The sequence below is a fragment of the Chroicocephalus ridibundus genome, chromosome 1, assembly GCF_963924245.1.
Source record: "Chroicocephalus ridibundus chromosome 1, bChrRid1.1, whole genome shotgun sequence".
Taxonomy (NCBI): Eukaryota; Metazoa; Chordata; class Aves; order Charadriiformes; family Laridae; genus Chroicocephalus; species Chroicocephalus ridibundus.
The window spans coordinates 181,664,574-181,683,581 of NC_086284.1; the positions used below are offsets into that span (position 1 = coordinate 181,664,574).

General features: G+C 41.4%; 1 protein-coding gene across 2 annotated transcripts in view; it reads left to right on the forward strand.

Annotated features, from left to right (window-relative positions):
• Positions 1 to 7,377: 7,377 nt before the first annotated feature.
• Positions 7,378 to 19,008, forward strand: part of CPM (carboxypeptidase M) — a 36,203-nt gene continuing 24,572 nt past the window's right edge. For both annotated transcript variants that reach the window (XM_063322988.1, XM_063322989.1), the window contains exons 1-2: positions 7,378 to 7,506; positions 7,685 to 7,835. In XM_063322988.1, the coding sequence (XP_063179058.1) occupies positions 7,498 to 7,506; positions 7,685 to 7,835 (160 nt within the window). In that variant the 5' untranslated portion in view covers positions 7,378 to 7,497. The remainder of the gene's footprint in view (positions 7,507 to 7,684; positions 7,836 to 19,008) is intronic.

A 19,008-nucleotide genomic window follows, 5' to 3' on the forward strand; every position in this document is an offset into this window, starting at 1 on the left:
AGGCTACTCTTTCTTAAACATTTGAAAACCTCATTCCCAATGGAGAATTTTATATGTACACAGTCATATATTAACAAAATAAAAATGAAGACATTTGACCCCCAAGATTTGTCTCCTGAAGCTGGTACAGGAAATTGTTCCAATCTGGGGCTTGCTCAGATGTCAGTTTGGTGCCGGATGACCATGCTTAAGGCTGCTGTAAGGGATGTTGTTTTGAAACACCCATTCCAATGATGTGCCAAGATTGCAAGAGCATCCCTTTTCCTACACATCTTCTCTAACTATGGAAAAATTGTTGAGTGGTTACTCTTAAGGAGGCATTGTGGTAGCAAAACAATTCCTCTTACATGATTTAGTTTAAATACAAAGCATTCTAAAGCAAGAAATCACATAAAAGTCTTTGTAAATAAGTAACATCAGGAGAAGCTTGATCATATAAAAATTCAATGAGATAAGACAAAATTAAAGCTTACCTGGTCTTTCTTGCTCCATGTCAAAGCTTGTCTACTTTTGTAGTTTTCTAATCATTTGGTAAAACATGAACTAGGAAAAAAAAAAGTCCCCTGGTGTCAGTAACAATGTTTTTCATCCTGATTTTTGATTTTCTGATGATGTTATGCATGACCTCCAAAAAACTACCTTCAAAGCCTGAGGGTTGGGAGAATCTTTCTTTCCAGATTGTGTGTTGCTAGGGCTGCTCTTTAGCCAGCCTCCATAACCACCATGGGAGCAGCTTTTCTCCACGGACTTACAAACATTTGTGAATAAAAGTTATTTCCAGTGCTCTTTTGTGCAGGCTATTGTGTTTGTAAATACTGATTGTATCAAGATAACCTTAATAAGCTTTCTGTCATGATAGGTTGCCTTGGAAGGCTCATTTGTCTGGAGGAACTCTCCAAATATTATCACTTTCTATACAGAATAAGCAATAGTATCAGACTAAGCCCAACAGAGGTTTCCACATTTGAAATATCATTTTCTGTCTCTATTTGTTATTTAATTGATGTTACAAAACTGCTTGACAAGCACTAATTTATCTACAGCTTAGTTCAGCATTCCTATTCCTGTATCATTAGTGGGGTAGGAGAGTGACAGGATTTCATGTCCAGCCTATCTCTAAGGAACGAGCCATTGCCAGAACTGAGGCATAGCGCAAGAGTCTCTCTCTTCTGAGCGCAGCTTGTTCTTCTGAAGAAGCTCTCTGCTGACCTGTGGTACCATGTACCTACCTACAGAGCCAGCAGTCACTCTCGGTTCATTCTTACTCTCCATGGGCCATCTAGTCCTTCTGCTCCCTCAGCCGAGGCCAGTGCTTTTATGGGCTGGATCAGGGAGCTGCGCCAGGTGAAAATGAAGAGATTTTTTGGATTTTGTGTGTGTGTTTGGGTTAGCTTTCAGATGCACCACTTCCCTGATCCAATTGATCACATGGCTGCTTGAGTGCTCACACTGGCAAAAGGGAGGCAGCAGGGTTGGGTGCAGGGATGCCTCTCTCAGGGACAGCTCAGTTTTAGGTTGTTTTAAGCTGGCCACAAACCCTGTATCTTTGGAGAAATGGGGCCTTCAGAGAGCCATATGGTTTAATAAATAGCAGTCTAACCAGTACACAGCCATACAGATTAATCCAAGAAAAGACTTGCCAGCTGCTTTCAGTGAGGTCAAGCAAGTGGCACATTTGTTTATTGCACCACTAAACATTCATTTTTAAACTGCTGATCAGCAAATTCATAGATATTGTATGTCTAGAAAGCTCCCTTTTCATTTCTCTCTCAAAAGAAAAAGGTTAGTTCAAAACATCACATTGTGTACTTTTCACTGATAGGAGATTTCAGCGCATACTGTTTACTTGGTTGTCTGTGTAGAAGCCCATTATGCATAAATCAGTGCAGAGAAATAGAGGATTGTTTTATTACACAAAGAATTTTTCCAAAAATGTCTCAATTTCTTGTTCAGGAAATGGCACCATTGTTTACTTGGAACAGACATGTTAAGTGGCCTGGAGGAATTTTGTTTAAGGAGACAGACCAGCCATCATTGTGAGTAAGAGTGTTGCATTGTTCTTGACAATGGCAATTAGGAAGATATTTTGATCTGAAGGTAATTAGCAAAAATGGCAAAATTGCTATTCCAAATCTTGACGAATTTTTCTGATGTTGAAAGCTGAAATGAGTCCAGGTCTTGGGATAAATTTCAGATTACTCAAAAGTATTGCTTAATATCAACAAGAAATCAGCAATGAAGAATCTCTGTAATTTCTGTGGTATTAACTGCAATGCATTTCATATACAAATTAGCAGACCTGACAATATGCTATGTCAACATATTAAATCCCTCAAATTTTATTGTCGTGCGGTCAGATTAGCAAGATGTTAGTGAGCAGAAAAACTTCCCTCAGTCCTTTTCCATATGAACGCCCCCTCAAATCCTCACAAGTGCTTTTTCCCAACAACAGTATCTATATCCCTTCCACCTTCCAGCCCCTTTTCCCCAAGCTCCAGTCCTCCCACCTCCTCAAGACCTCTCTGGACATTCCTTACCTACTTTCTTCCCATTTACTTCCCTGAAATCCATTGGTCCCCAGCCCACTGAACTTCCCACCAAACCTTCCTGGCTTTCCCCCTTCTTAGTTCCGTGCTCTTACCTACCCAGGCATCTATTGTGCCACAGGTGCAAAATTAAGTTCTCCCATTCCAAGGATAATTTATTTTCAAATTATATCTAATTGTCTGTGAACTGATGGAAGGCCAAGTATAAGCCAATTTAAGAGGAGAAAGATAAAACTGAAACATATTACGATTGTATTACAATACCCAACACACAACACTCGACATTTGTCTTGAACGAGGTCATGTTCCCATGCTTCAACCCCCTGCAGAGCAGAACGGACCTGTTCCACCGTAGCACATGACAACGTGCTGTCATACGGTAGCTCGCAATCTCTGCTCTATGCAGATTTTGCCATTTGTGAGATGGGATGGGTGAGAGGGTTGTCAGGCAGCTAGTTGTGGTTCCAGATTCTCCAGCTAATTTAGTGCTTGTCTGGACAGCTCTAAACTGCACCAGCTGCTGACAGTCCCCCTCGGGATCATTTTCTAATTGCAGATTACCAGACACAGCAGGGCATCCCTTTCTTCTCCAGGGGTAATCCTTGTGCTGGGATAGAGGGGAGGAGATTTATGAAGCAAGTATGCAAGCCTCAGCTGAGAATTGCCAGTGCGGTAGAGACAACTAATAAGCTGGTGAATGCTTGAGCAATTTCTGGTGCTTTTGTGTTCTTTCGTGCAGGGAATATATCTTTCGCCATACTAATATCAGCCTGTTAATTCATCAGTGTGGGTATTATACGCCAGAATGGCTTCATTGCAGTTAATTCAGGTGATTGGTATCTGGGTTTATGCTAATTCAGGACTGTGCTGTCCTATCAAATTCATGTGTCTGTGTCATTACTTGTACTGAACTCACTTGTCTGGTCCATCTCACCTGAGAAAGCCTTTATCCTGTGTTTTTCCCACGCCAGAAATCTGATTGTCAGGTCCTTGGTGTTACATCGGTGCAAAGAACATGAAGCTGTAGTCTGTATGCCTAGGACATGATTTCAAATGAGAAAGCTTTAAGAGCAGTGGTGATCCTTAAAAAATTTAATCCTTGTTAGTGACATCTTTGTATTTCTTGACAAAAATATTTTGAAGCTTCACTTATAACGTGGGACACTCATTTTTTCTTAGTAATCTTTGGCAAGTGCAGAAATCCTGCACAAAAGACGACAAAACACTGAGTAAAATTTCAAATTCCAAGATCGGCTCTATGAATGGCTCTCCGGAATCACAAAAGCCTCCAGAAGGTCATTGTACTGCTGATACCTAGCCTAACTGTGTGTTTGTGAGGCATCAGTCTTGCGGAGCTACCTAGCTATTGCGTGAAGAATTTTTCGTAGCTGTTGCTTGTGACAAAATTTTCTTCACCTGTCGCTAGAGGGCAACACAGCTGCTCACAGCCTTACACCACCCCGACGTATTCTCAAGCAACTCTGCTGAGATCCACGGGTGAGAATTTCACGACAAAATTTGCATTTATTTTTTTTTCTCTGCAAAAGCCACCCTGCAAAAAGGTGCTAGCTTTAATAGTCACTTTTTGAATAGTTTTGAATGGACGAAACTGAATGTCACTGAGAGGAGAACGGTTAATGCTATTTACAGCAGGACTTTTCTGTTTACCTCCCTTCCCCATAGGGGTCGTTGTCCACTGCAGTGCCGAGAACAGTTAACTGCAATCTGTTGCAGACACATAGTCTTCGATTTTGAAATACTGATGCCAATGGGAGATTTATTGCTGACTTAATTTTATACAGGATTTGGTCTTTGGTACTGACTTTTACCCACAACCGCATATACCAGAATACTACTTGCCCAGGTTGGATTAAATCGACCTTCTGAAAAGTGATTCAAGAGCAATGGGTATCTTTGAGTTTTGTGCAAGCTGGGAAAAGAAAAAAAAAATAATTAATTTGATTCTGTCACATGTAACTCAAATATTGCCAAACAACCTGACTCGTCTTAACTTGCAAGTACCTGGCATGGAAACAAACTATCATTTTGAACGTTCCTAAATACAGTAATGCTCTCATTTAACCATGACTATGTTGGCTACATTAAAGGATGGCGCAATTTCCAAAGGAGATAATGCTGTGTGATTACCTAGTATCAAAGGTCGTTTTGGTTGTTTCACTGAGTTTAGGTTTTTACAGCCTTCTGTCATTTTTACCATGTCGCCAACACCCTACTCTGTCTTGGAGTCATAGTTCTCTGACTTCATGTGATTATCTTGGGACAGTTTCCAAGTATGGGCATGTTGGATTACCACCTGAGTATGTTTTCTTCCCTGCTTTCTCAAATGGTGTCTGCAGATGATCTTTCAAGGAGAATATATGTATATATATGTTTGGGTTTTTTTTTTCAAGCCTCACAAATTCAAATGTGAAGCTCATGTCCTTGACTCCTTCTTCTTGCTTCCCTGGAGACACATTTGCAGTGTAACCCCACAGTTTCTGTACCATTCCACGTAGCAAACGCAAGTAACTGTAACAAACTATTAACATTTGTTTAACAAAGAAGGTAAGAGACATCCATATTTAGGTCTTGCAATGATTTTCTTTTCTGATAGGTGAAAGAAGGTCTTGTCAAGTTATACGGGTTAAAATATGGTGGGGTCGGAGTATGGGAGAAAGGTTCTGGGGCTGTCCCCTCCCCCAGAATGCCATGCTAGAAGGAACAATGTTCTACAGAAGTCTAATATTATATACCTCTTTTAACCAAGTAGCCTTGTATGTTGAATACAGCCCTTGTCATACATCATGTGTGATATGGAAGTCTCTCCCATGAACTAAGAATGCTTGAGGGGTCTGAATGTAGATATCTTACCAACATTTTTAGATGTATATGCTTCTGGTACATTGGGATACTACAGGCACTTGCATTAAAATATAGTTTGTGGTTTTTTCTTAAAGCTTTGGGGTAAAAAAAAAAGTAGCTTTTAATTTAACAGTAACTTTTTATTTAACAAGAACTTTTTATTAAATACAGCGTCTTCTGTTTGGAATGCAGGACTCATTATTTGGGATTGGCTCATACGTTCATTTCATTCAATATCCTTTTTCTGACATTGACTAGTATAGCAAACTTCAGAAGAAGGTGGATGAAATCCCGCTGCTGTTTACAATGAAAATTGCCATTTTTCTTTCTCAGAAAAATTATGCAGAATTTACAAATAGTTGTATTCTAGCACTCAGCTATATCCACGTTCATATTTTAAAATAAATGTAGATGCTATCCTAATTTTTGTTGCTGGAGGCCAGCCTCACTTTTTTTCTTAGACTTTTTTTCTTAGTCTTTTTCAACCTTAAAGACTATTGTCTTTAGACAATCACAATTCATCACCTTAGAAAGGTGATGAAAAATTCTTTGTGGTGAATCCCAAGACTAGGATATCCCCAAGGCAATGTGGTTAGTGCAAAACCAAGAAAAACATTTAATTCTGTAGATATAATCCAGTCCTTTCAGTGAGTGAATACAAGCCTATTAAAAACTAATCTAACAATAAAAAAAAACTCAACAAAAATCAAACCTGCTAGGCAGAGATTTTGTTAGATTTGAGCAGCTAAATTCCTTCAAGAGTCCCTCTTCTCGCAGCAGATTTGTGTCTGGCCCCAGGCCCACACAGCCGCTGAGGAAGAGCAGTGGTATAGAACCATAGAATTGTCTAGGTTGGAAGGGACCTTTAAGATCATCAAGTCCAACCATCAGCTGAACGCTGACAAAACCACCACTGTTGCTTGTCCCTCAGCAACATGTCTACCTGTCTTTTCAATACCTCCAGGGTCGGCAATTCCACCACTTCACTGGGCAGCCTCTTCCAAAGCTTGACAACCCTTTCCGTGAAGAAATTTTTCCTAATACCCAATCTAAACCTCCCCTGGTGCAACTCGAGGCCATTTCCTCTTGTTCTATCGCCTGTTACTTAGGAGAAGAGACCGACCCCCACCTCGCTACACCCTCCTTTCAGGTAGCTGCAGAGAGCGATAAGGTCTCCCCTCAGCCTCCTTTTCTCCAGGCTAAACAACCCCAGCTCCCTCAGCTGCTCCTCATAAGACTTGTTCTCTAGACCCCTCACCAGCTTCATTGCCCTTCTCTGGACCTGCTCCAGCACCTCAATGTCTTTCTTGTAGTGAGGGGCCCAAAACTGAACACAGTATTTGAGGTGGGGCCTCACCAGGGGGATGATCACTTCCCTAGTCCTGCTGGCCACACTGTTCCTGATACAGGCCAGGATGCTGTTGGCCTTCTTGGCCACCTGGGCACACTGCTGGCTGGTATTCAGCTGGCAGTCAACCAAGTATGTGTGTATGTACATGTATGAACGGTACATGTCAGCCGGAGTCGGGCAGCTGTCACACCTCCCATTAAAAAAAAAAAGAAAAATTAGTATTTTTTAAACAATCCTTCTTCCCGCCACCCCCCGCTTTTTTTTTTTTTTTCCCTCCAGACACTTCTCACCCCCTCCGGGATGAAAAAATGAGGTAAAACCAGCAAAAGGTGGCCCGCGCTGCCTCCTCAGGACACCGCCCCGGAGCCGGGCCAGCCTGCGGGGGCCGCGACGACGCGAAGCCGGCCGCCAGCCGCCTGCTCAGACCCTTTCCCTCCCTTCAGCCGAGGAGGAGGGAGGAAGAGGAGGGTGGGTTTCACCCCGGGGGGCTGCCGAAGACACTGGAGAGGGCTGCGCCGCCGCACCGACAGGAGCCGTGAGGCGCCGAGGTGAGGCGGGAAGGAGGGAGGGGAGAAAGGGAGGAGGGGTGTCCGTGTGTCCCCTCTGCCCCATGGGCGGGCCGGGGGGACCTGAGTGGATGAAGCCCGCGTCAGTCAGGGGCAAGGGCGAGGCCGGGCGACGGGGGATGGCGGCCCCCGCCCGCCGTCGGAGCTCCAGTTGTGGAAGAGCGGCGGCACCATGCGGGGGGTAGGAGCAGGGGGAAGGCACCTGCTCCCTCTGAGGGGAGACGGGCTGAGGCGGGAAGGCTCCCTGGGCGGGCTTGCCGCTGCCCCGGCTCTGCCGCCGCCATTCGGCGGCGGCAGAGCCGGGGCAGCGGCAAGCCCGCCGGTCCCCGCCGTCGTTTGCTTCATCTGTTTCTTTCTAGGAGGTGGTTGGCATCCTCTGCCTGATTTCTGTGGCGGCCTCGCTGGATTTCAAGTACCACCACGCCGAGGAGCTGGAGGCGTACCTGAAGGGGATCCATGCCACCTACCCCTCCCTCACACACTTGCACAGCATCGGGCGCTCGGTGGAAGGTGAGGGGGGAGATGGCGGGGGCGGGGGGGAGCTAAAAACTTTCTGGTTTATTGAAATGGGGACCAGCGTGGGTAAAGGTGGCTGCGGTGGCGTTTTCGCTGGCGGTGGGGCTGCTCTCTGCTTAAATCTCTGCGAAGTTTCCTCTTCCTCTTGCTTCAGCGTGAATAACAAACTCTGATGACACATATGGCGCTTCAGCTAGGGCAGAAGTTCTCCCGACACCTATTTTTATTCAATTTTTTTGAGAATTGGAAAACTCCTGAGTGGCAATTTCAGAAAAAGGGCTGTCTTTAAAGACCTTTTTGGTACCCTGTTTGCCAAGTGCCCCTTCTAGGTGGGGCTGTAATAGGAGCATGTGTTTCCTAACTTGTGGGTATGTTAAAAATATCTTCTTCTTCTGGCTTTACCTATTTTTCCAGTAAATCAGGGCTGACAAGAAAAAGGATTTCAAATTCCATACTGATACAAAGTCTTGCATTTTAAATGAAGAATGGGATTTCGGTCTCAAACCCTACAGGAAAATACACAGAAATCAAGAATCACCTTCCTGGTGGTATTTGAATTTATCTCTCTCTGATTGGTACTCTCTTACAATAAACGTATAGGAAAAAAACAAGGGAGTTTTTAATTTGTTTAAAGAGATTAGAAAGTTTAGTGTTTATTAGCATATAAATACTTCAGTGTACATCTGTCTAGTTTTCAACAGAAAGATCTTAAGTAGATTTCAGAAAATGCAATTGCTTTGATAAGAGATATAGAACTAGATAGAGAAGTTCATTCTTTAGAAACATCATCTGTTCTTCTAATCCCGTTTCATACCACTGGAAGGAAGTAGACAGTTGTAGCATCTATTATCAAATCTATGCTTGTGGGAAAAAACCCCCCAAAACCTACGTCCTTCTAGGTAGATAATCATGAAGAATGCTGCTAGTTTCTGTTCATGCCTCCTTCCTTGTGTTACCATGTTTGTCTTCAAAATTTTTTTAGTATACTTGTATTTGTCTGGGACGTGACTCTTAGTTGAAAAGAGGGTTCTGTTTCAGTGAGGTATCAAACAGCTGTCATGTTGCTATGGATATGTGATCTTGTCTCTGTGCATGTCTGCACTCATTTCCTTAGCAAGTCTCATTGTGGAAAGAGTCAAACTAGATAAGGAATCTTAAAATTATTTGTGTTCTTGGTTTCATCAAAGGTACAATCATATTGGATTATGTTATTCATCTAAGCAAGAGAAGGCTAGTCCCTTTAAGTACAGTTCCCTCCAGTACAAACTACCAATTATCTGCATCTTCATTTTCCTACCTTGAGGGGACTTAGCTAACATTTTAATGATAGGACTAGATTCTTACTTTTCTGGCATGAACTCTGATGGCTTATCTTTGCGCAGGTAGGACAAAACCTTTCATCCAACCTGAGAGATTGAAATTTTGTGTTTTACGTATCTAGCCATCTGAAAGTTGATGACATGAAGTGTTCAACTTGTCTGAGTTCCATTAGAATGAAAACTGGAAGTGCATCATCTCTTGATTGTGACTGAGCAATGCACTGAAACTTTATTCATATTTTAGCGTATTTCCTTCTGTTTGCCAAACTGTGTGAGAAAAGACAATTACATGGCCTCTCCCTTGTTCTGCCAGCTATGCATCATGATTCACAAAAAGGTGATCAGTTATGCTTTTTGTATGTCCTGTGTGCCTGCAGTATTCCTCTGAATGGAATAGGTGGGCAGTGGAAACTTTCTCAGTGCTATATAAAGCAGAATGGCAATGAAAAATGTTCAGTGCTTCTCTATTCTTTTATTTTTTTCTCAACGTTAAGAGATTTCTACTTCTGTTAAGAAATGTGCCTTTAAGTCCCCTGAAATATAGTAGAGGATGGAACTCTCTCTTCCTCTCTCTTCTCCCCTCCTCCCCCCCCATACCAAAAGAAAGTCTTAGGAAGACAGTGGTTATATAGTTTTTGTGAAAATGAAGTTTCAATTTTGGTCAATGGGCTGAAGTTCTGTTCCTCTTTCTTAGATAAGCTGACAAAACCAAGAATGCGTGTATGCACATGCATGTGGGCTTATTTGTATGGATACTGTACCAGTGTTGTCCCACTACCAAATAGATAAATTGTGATAACAAAGTGTATTTATTGATGATGAGAAACAGAAATGAATTTAAATTATATAAAAGTGAGATCAATGGGATGTAGTAAGTTTTCTGTTAAGCTGTTGGCAGTCCTGATGTGGATCCTGACATGGAAATTGTTGATGAGGAATACAAAATCCTATGAATCAGAGTGGTGGCTATGAAGCCACCAGACACAACTTTACTGTTATTGTGAGTGGCTGTTGTTCCCATGTTATTCTTTAATCTGGGTTTTACTCTAATTTTATCTAATGATCTGGTATTATATACTGCCATCTCAAGTTGGATTATGATGAATGTGAAGTAAAGGCTTGATGTTTGGTTGGCATGTGTAGACATGGTGCTCTGCAAGGGTATAGAATCCACTCTTAGAAGCCCAAATGTGGAAAATTGTAGGCACTGTGTATCACCTCTTCAGGAAGAGATTGCATGTAGTTCTTTAACAGAAATATCCAAACACTCTTCATGTCAGAAGCCTCACATGCTCCAGGCAGATAAGTAATATAGGTCTGGAGGCCATCTAGTTTGAGCCCCTCTTCAAAGCAGGGCTAACTTGAAAGTTAGATTATGATGCTTGGGGCCTCTCCACCCAAGTTTTGAATATCTGCAAGAGTGGAGGCTCTACAGGGTCTCTGGGTAGTCGATCCAGTGCTCAGCTATCTTTGTTGTGGAAACGTGTCTTCTTGCATCTGAGTAGAATTTCCCTTGCTGTCAGTTGTTACCTGTCCTTTTGCTGTGTGCCTCTCTCTTCTCCATTAATCTCCCTTTAGGTAGTGGAAGGTTGCAGCTGTATCATCCTCCATGCTAAACAAACTGACCTCCCACAGCCTCTCCTCAGATGTAGTGTGCCTTCTAATCATCTTGATGGCACTCTGCTGGACTTCCTCCAGCGTGGTATTGCCTCTCTTGTGCTAGGGAACCCATAGCTGGACACGGTACTCTAGTTGTAGCTTTACTAATGCTGAGTGAAGGGCAATAATAATTTCCCTCAAGCTGCTGTTTTATGTTATTGCTGATGCAGCCTGGTATGCAGGTTGCCTTTTGTGCTGCAAGGGCACACTACTGACTCACATTTATCTTTTCCACCTGGACATTCCTCCCACACTCTGCAACCCCTAGGTTGTGGAGCTGCAACCTAGCCAATCTGCAGCCTGTACAAGCATGGGGTTATCTTCTTGGTCTGATAATCCCAATATGAGGTTCTTTAATTCCCAGGTGCAGGACTTTGCATTTGCCTTTGTCAAAATTCATGAGTTCTCTGTCAAGAAATTCCTTCAACTTGTCAAGGCCCCTCTGAATGGCAGCCCTGGCCCTGATAAAGATGTTAAACAGTTATCAGCTTTGGTACTGACCCTTGAGGAATGCTGCTAATAACCTGCCGTCACTTCAACCACCAATTGCTGACTCCAGCCAGCTTCTGACCTTGCTGTAGTCTATTCGTCTAACCCATATGTTTCCAGCTTGTTTACAAAGATACTGTGAGGATGAGTGAGTGTAGGAACAGGCTGCTCAGGGAGGTTGTGGAAGCTCCGTCCTTGGAGATATTCAAATTCCATCTGGACGCAGTCCTGGGTAACTGGCTGTAGGTGTCCCTGCTTGAGCCAGGGTGGGGAACGGACATGACGTGACACAACACAACACATGGATGACACAGCAGGTGACCTCCAGAAGTCCCTTCTAACTGATTCTGTGATTCTGTTGAAAGCTTTGCTAAGGTCAGGGCTAAAGAAATAGAGTGTTTTCGTCTCTCCCACTAAGCCAGTCATTTCTGCATAAAAGGTAAGTAGTCAAGTATGACTTGCCATGGATAAATTTGAGGTGAGACTTACAAAGAGTATTTATTTGATGTATGTAGACTATGACAGCAGTTTACACAACAGAACCAGTACCAAGTGTCTCACTGGAAAACAAACTAAAAGATGCCCAATCTCTTTTGTGGTGGTTTTACGTTGCCATATGTAAATTAACCACCCCTCTCACAGATTACTGGGAAGAACATGTTCTAGATTGGCAATGGCCTGTTTAGTCTCCAGGTCTGATATTTAATTATGCATCTCATCTCCTAGGCTATTACCCTTAAAGGAGGGAGAAGGGCACTTAAAAAGATGTAGCCCACTGGCTTACAAAACTGAGTGTTATGTGTTTGGTCTAATTTAGTAGGTAACCACAAATCCCTCAAGATTTGAAGGTGATTTGTATGTTTGTGAGAGACCCGATACGGTCTTATAAGCAGGTAGGCAGAGATGTATGATGGCCCAGAAAATACCTTGATTCTTTTATATTGTTTCAGATGTGTTGTTGAATAAGCTTGTAAAAGATCTTTGGCAGGAGCTCCACTTTCTAATATGCACAATATCCAACCTCAGTACAGTATGTGTGCTCTATAATAATAGAGGAGGCTGCAGAGCTGCGTCAGTCTGGAGAATGGGACCTAGTGTAATCGTATTAACCTCTCCTGCCCAGTGCCACCCCAGTGAAAAACAGACTGACTCTTCATCAAGCAAATCTTGCCGTGTGCATTATCAAAAGAAAATATTTGATGTATGTGTATGATCTGGGGCTTTTCATTGTTCAAGATATCATGCTGTTTGTTGTTATTCTTTGAAAAGAAAATTAAGGTGGTGGGGTGGTGGGAAGCAGACTTAAGGATTCTAATAGATAGACCTGATGAACTTACTAGGAGAACAAAGGTAAAGAGCTGAAAGGCTTTTGTAGTAAATCTACACTCTTTAAAAACTCTTTTCAGATACACTCTGGATTCAGATAAAGTGATAGCATGTCAATTACAGCTTGTTTTAGATCTAGCTTTTCTGGAGGCCAATCTGCATTTTTAGAATTCCAGTCAAATTGGAACAGTTGTAAACATCATCCTTAAGCCAGATCCTGCTCACTGAGCAAAAAGTTGTGTATGGTTAAAGTACCTCTGTCTTTACCTAGTGAAGAGCTTCAAAGTTGACTTATAGATTAACATCTCTTTGGCAGTTTCTATCATTGGAGAGACAAAAAGCAAAACAAAATGACCAGATTTTATTGTGGTTTCATTAGAAATTTTGAGAAATAGCTTCTTGGAAAAGAGCTGTCCTGAAAGCCTTTTTAGGTGAGAACTACGTGGTTTAATCATCCTGTTCTGCTGCTTGCTATTCAGTTGCTCTCGCTGTTGCCCTTGAACTGTCACATTCCATCCATTATCTTTGCTAGCTTTCACTAGTCCACCAAAAAAAAAAAAAAAAAATCTCATTTATTAGCATTCTGCTACCCCTGCTCTATAAAGAGGAAAACTGAAGCACGGAGAGCGTGTGTGGTTGGTTGATTTGGTTTTGTTTTTAAAGTTCACGCAGAACTTCCGCATGGCTGTGTGCATAGAGGATACTATGTACTACAGGGAAGGTGCACTCGGCAGGGCTCCCAGCAGGCCAGGTTTCTCAGTGGCTCAGTGGAGGTGCCAGTTGAAGCTCATTATGTCTCCTTCCTGCATTCATGTGTTTCCCCCCTTGGAAAACAGAAGGGAATGGTGTGTGCCCAGGTTTCCATCTGATAAGCAGCTGTGACTTCAGCAAAAGAGCTCATTACATTTTAGGATTCAGCAGTGCAATGGGAAGTGTGTGCTTGCCTGGTAATAGGGTTAATAGAGAACCGAGGCAGTTAACCTGTCCCTGACATCATTCTGCATAAACATCAGTGGAATGTGTGCCCAAGGTATGCCAGGGATCAGTTTAAATCTCGTGACTGTTCTGATACGGCGTGATTGATACTTTTAGGTATTTATAGGAGGCTATTGAACAAGGGAGTGCTAATTTTTCAGGTTTATTGCACTCCAGTGAAAGTATTTAACAATATGATGCAATATTGTACTTATCTATATCTTAATTTTTCAGCTACATAGCCAAACTATCATGTCTGTCTGAGGAAAACTAGGAACTTATTTTCAGACATTTCTTGTGGTACAGTATGGAAGGGGCTTGGGTTACTACGATCAATAATAAAATGCACTGAAAATTGTATTGAATTTACGTTAGAAACACTTATATTCTGAATGTTTTTACTTTGTTTAAAGTACTAGAAAACAAGCTTTACTGCTGGAGAAAACAAAACTGAAATATGCATCCATAAAATATTTGTACTCTACTGGAATTCTTATCAGGTTAGTTTCAGGGGTCCTGTCACTGTACGAAAATAGAATGAGAAGGCTATACATAGCCCAGTGTATTTTGAGGTAAGTTTCTCAGTGTTACCCATTATTAAATGTTTGTACAAACTAAACGTGAGTACCAGTGTATTTAAAAAGAAGAATGGAAGGGAAAAAAAGGTGATAAAGACTTCTTTTTGTCTTGAAAATAAACAAATTGTCTAGAGGAAAATCCACAGAGAATGTGATGTCTTTAAAGAGAATGTTGAAATTATTTTTTTCTGTGGTTACATGATGTGATGGATGTTTGTGTAGAAGAGGTACCTTCTGTTTGTTTCATTTGAATTACTGATGCAGATGGCTCTCCTGTCTCCAGTCCTTGATAACATCTCCCCTTCCCTCCTCCTCATCTCCCACCCCACAAATTTCTTTAGTACTGTGAAATACAGGCTCATCGTGCAAGCTTGGCATGTGTAGATAATATAAGCATTGAGATTTTCAATGTTCAATTTTAGAAACAAGAATGAATGAGACATTTCCCACTCTGAGGGCCTCATGTAAAGTACCCTAAAGTCACTTGGCTTCAGTCCAGAGTTTAATTTTAAAAAGGGCATTCTAAAACTTACCATGATAGTTAAACTCTTACCCATTCTTGCCTGCTTCTCTTCTGAATTTTTTTCCCCCTTTGGTTCCACTAGCTCCTTTTCATCTCTTCCTTCATAACCATCTTTATTCTAGTCTTTGTCAGTACTTGTAGCATATAAATATATGTTAATAAGATTCCAGGTGGGTTTATATGTTAATTTTATTATTGAAAGGGTGTTTGAGTTCATGGATGGGCTTGATCTTAACAGCCTTGTAAATGCTATTTCCAGTATATTATGTGAGTCACTGTGATGGGAAGGGGCGGGGGGGGGGGGGAAACAGAGGAGGAGGAGGACTGGCTCCTTCAGGGTTTATCTAGAAAAGGCTAAACTGTGACTTTGAAACCAAGAAGTATTTTTAAAAATCTTCAGCTTCCAACTGAGCTTTGCTTTAAACCATGAAACCATGTGCTTAATTAGAACTCACTGCATAAGCTTTAACTTCTAAGTCCATTTGTTCTAACTAAAGCTAAAAAGTTTTTAAATGTTGAAATGTAGTTTCGTATGACTGCATCCTCTAGCAATTTAGTTACCAGAATTAGTTTAAATGTGAATACTTGTGTCTACTTATACAGAAAAGCCATAGCACGTCTACCTTCTGCAATAGTAGTTTGAGTACTGTAATGTGACACAGGTAGTTTGTGTGCAATCAGTCTTCCAATAGCCAAATATAAGGATTCTGCCTGATGATAACATGACTTAACATTGCTTTCCTGTCAGTACGGCTGTGCTTTTTACACAAATATTTTATAAAAAGTATGTAGTTTTGTCAGCATCAGATGTTTAAGAGATTGATAAGTTAAGACGTTACTCTTAGAGATGCAGTCACTGGCTTTGAGCGTGTTCCTATCCTCTTGCGGTGAAAGTAAAATAATTTACTTAAACCTTTTCTTCTTCATGCTTGCTGTGAATTGGTCAATCATCTTTGTGTTGCCTTCTATGCTATCTCCTACACCTAAAAATAATGATGAAAGTGTGTGTATCTATTTGTATGTGTTGTGCAGTTTTCTTTGCATACATGCATACACACACAAATTAAACTTAAATACAGTTCTTGCAGAAAATCTTGTGCGAAGGGTTTTTTTTCTGTGAAACCTGCCATATCAGAGATGCCTGATCCAGCCTAAAAAAAAAAAAAGATTTTTCAAACAGGTGTTTGAAAGGAACCTATTTTAGCAACATAGATCATAACTTCTTGTATAAAACCTGCTATCTAGTACTGGAATCTTTATGTTGTAGCTTTGAAATGGGAAGATCTGATCTATTTAGAAATAGTCCACTGTTCTTGTGAGCAGCATTTATTTAAAACCAGTGTGGTGGGATGAATCACTGCTCTCCTGCCTCCTCTCTACCCTTTGCTTTGTAGTTGTATGGTTGCAGCATATTTGTCAAACTTTTATTTGGAGCAGTAAAGGTGTTAAGCCTGCAGCCATCCTGTTTTCACTCAGCAGGACTTTGCAGCTTTCCGTGTTTGTTTAGAAGTAGACAGAATGGGCAACTGGGTATTGTGATTCACACCAGTGAAGTTGGCAATGCCGCGGAGCTTGTGTAACGTAGAATGAGCAATTGCAGCTGGTGGGTGCAGTTTGATTCTTGTCGATCTCCACATCCTTTAGCTGGTGTTGAGAAAGTATGTATGTAGAAGATGGTTTAAAAAAAAAAAAAAGGCACAAAACCACAGAGCTCAGGATACTAAGAACAGTGCAGAATGGACAGACAAATTACTTGGACTTTTTCCCCTTACTTCTTGTAGGATTCTGTTTTTTGGAGTGTTGTACATAAATATTTAGCCATGTAAATAAGAGGTATGATCTTGAAACATGGCTTGTGATCCTTTGTGTAGCTCATAACTGTACTGACAATTTAATTCATGGTCTGCTGATTGCAAAGGGCAAATTAAACCTGTACTCTTACTTCAAGTTACTTTTTATATGTAACTCAGTGTTGACTTACACTGGTCCTAAATAAGTATTCACTTCCTCAGACTGCTGTTTTTCAGTTGATGTAGAGTAGCACAAAAAGAGAGAGATTCTCCAATAAAGAAAAAGAGAAAACATAACCATTAATCAAGAGATGGCCTTCAATTAAGGGTCTTCTACCAGATTAGGTCTCTTTATTAGCTTGTCACAGCCTACATTTGCTGGTCTTTGGGTTGTGCTACAGGGCCTATATTTCCCTAGGAATAGGGAAAACTGTGTGAATATTGATGTTAATGATCAGTGATGTAGGTTGAATTGCCCTTTCAGTACGATGTTGTTAATTTTTAAACAAATTCTAATCGCAGGCTGACTGAAAAAGCCCTATGCCCGTGTCTTACCCGGAGTGTCAGTCTGTCTGCATTTTCCTCTTACTCGAGGACAGTACAGTAACACATCCCTCCTACCCCACTTCAGAGGATGAGGCTTTTTAGTAGAAAAGTGTTTTGAGTAGCTTTTTATTCACGTCCCACAAAAGGAGGAGAGCAGCGCACCTTGCATCCCTTCTGGATGGCCTTTCTGCCTAGGACCTCTGGCTGTAGATCCTCAGAGCTACCAATGTTGCTGATTGTGAGGGCTGCCTAATTAAAGCTTTACTGTATGTAGCTATGGTATGGCATATTGTGTTCAGCTAGTTCACATAAGTACAAATGGAGACTTACTCGTAATACATTAATTAGTTCGTAGGCAAGATGTGACTTCTAACCCTGAAGCATTTGTTCCTTAGGCAGTTGTTCCATGCATTATTTTGCATAGAAGAGAGATCTACTTTTTTTTTTTTTTTTTGAGGCTGGGTTTTTTCCTTGGAATGAAAGGTGGATGTGCATGTGATTGCTAGTTCTACTTTCATAACTTTTTATAAATTAGGTAGCTACTGCATATGGAAACAAATAATGCATAGTGCTGACTAGCTCTCTTCCCCTCCCAGCTGAGAGATTATCCTCCCTGTAAACTGTTGCACAGTAATTCTTACAATCCACGCAGTGGCTCAGATGTGAAGAAAAGGTTAGAGGATGCTTCTAAGCAGATGATTCTGTAGCTTGATGTCAGGGCTTAATGTTGTTATGGGAAAGGTCAGTTCATGGCAGTTGGAGTTACTTAAATAAATGACTGTAGCTGCTATGTAATATGCTGAGCTCACAGCGGATTTAGGACAGTTGAATTACATTTCCTATTTGTTCCTAGCCAATGTGTTCTCCATCTGTGGGTCTTGCAGTTACCTGGGATGTTTAAGCAGAGCTTGAGCAGATCTGCAAAAGTAACACTTATCCTAAAGCTAAAATAAAAGCAAACTGTGCTCTCAGTAAGAAATATAGTCCTGCCATGTCAGCTCAAAACTCCAGTCTGGTCCAGTATTCTTTTTTCCAAGAATAGCTAGAGAAAGGTCTAGACACAGAATACTTCCCCAGTATGCAATTCTAGCAATGTGCAACCTGGCTGTTTCTAACAAACTGTATTTACTCATCATAGTGGACCTAAAGTAGGTTAAAGTACAAAGCTTGCTTTGCACAATTGCATTAGGCTGATCTCAAAATTCCAGAGGAACAAAGGCCACCAGAACATGTTTCTGAAAGAGATAAAGGACTGAGTTACTCTGTCTGTAGGTAGCAACACTGCCTGAATTTTAGTTCCTTGTAGTACATGTTGCCTTTCCTAAAAGGCAGTAACTGCTGTTTTGAAGGAGATGTTTTGTTACCCATTTTGAGAGAGAATCTGGAAGCAACTGGGCAAACTAATGTAGGTTGTTAACTAAACCAGATGATGATGATAAGGATTGAATTCTTTTTAAAATGTTAATCTATCTTGCATTTTTAAATTTTTTCCCCTCCAGCCAATTTAAAAAAAAAAAAAAAAGGGGAGGTGGGGTGGGGAAGCTGCTCACTGTCTGTCTGAATTTGTAGGACTCTGCTTGCCAGTGTTGAGATGGATACTGTTTGGAGCTTCCTATTCTTGGAGCAAACATAACGTTTGGGATCTGCCAAAGGTTCTTACAGGATATGCATAACAAGTCTCTTGATGAGGCACTTCAATGCACTGAAACCCTCAAAGTGCACCAGTAACTTCTCAGCCATGTAGGAGCAATAACCTGTAGTTTCCTCCTGGTTTTCTACTTCCTGTCTTTCCTTCAGTAGCAGGAATAGTTTTGGCCTCCTTTGCCTCTGGTGGTAAAAGGGTAGGCCAAACAAAACTGTTGAATCTGGATAAATTGCACTTAAAAACAAACCATCCCCCTCCTTGTGCCTGGCTGTGTTTATAAGCAATGATTCTGCTCATGATGATCCAGTGGTACTACT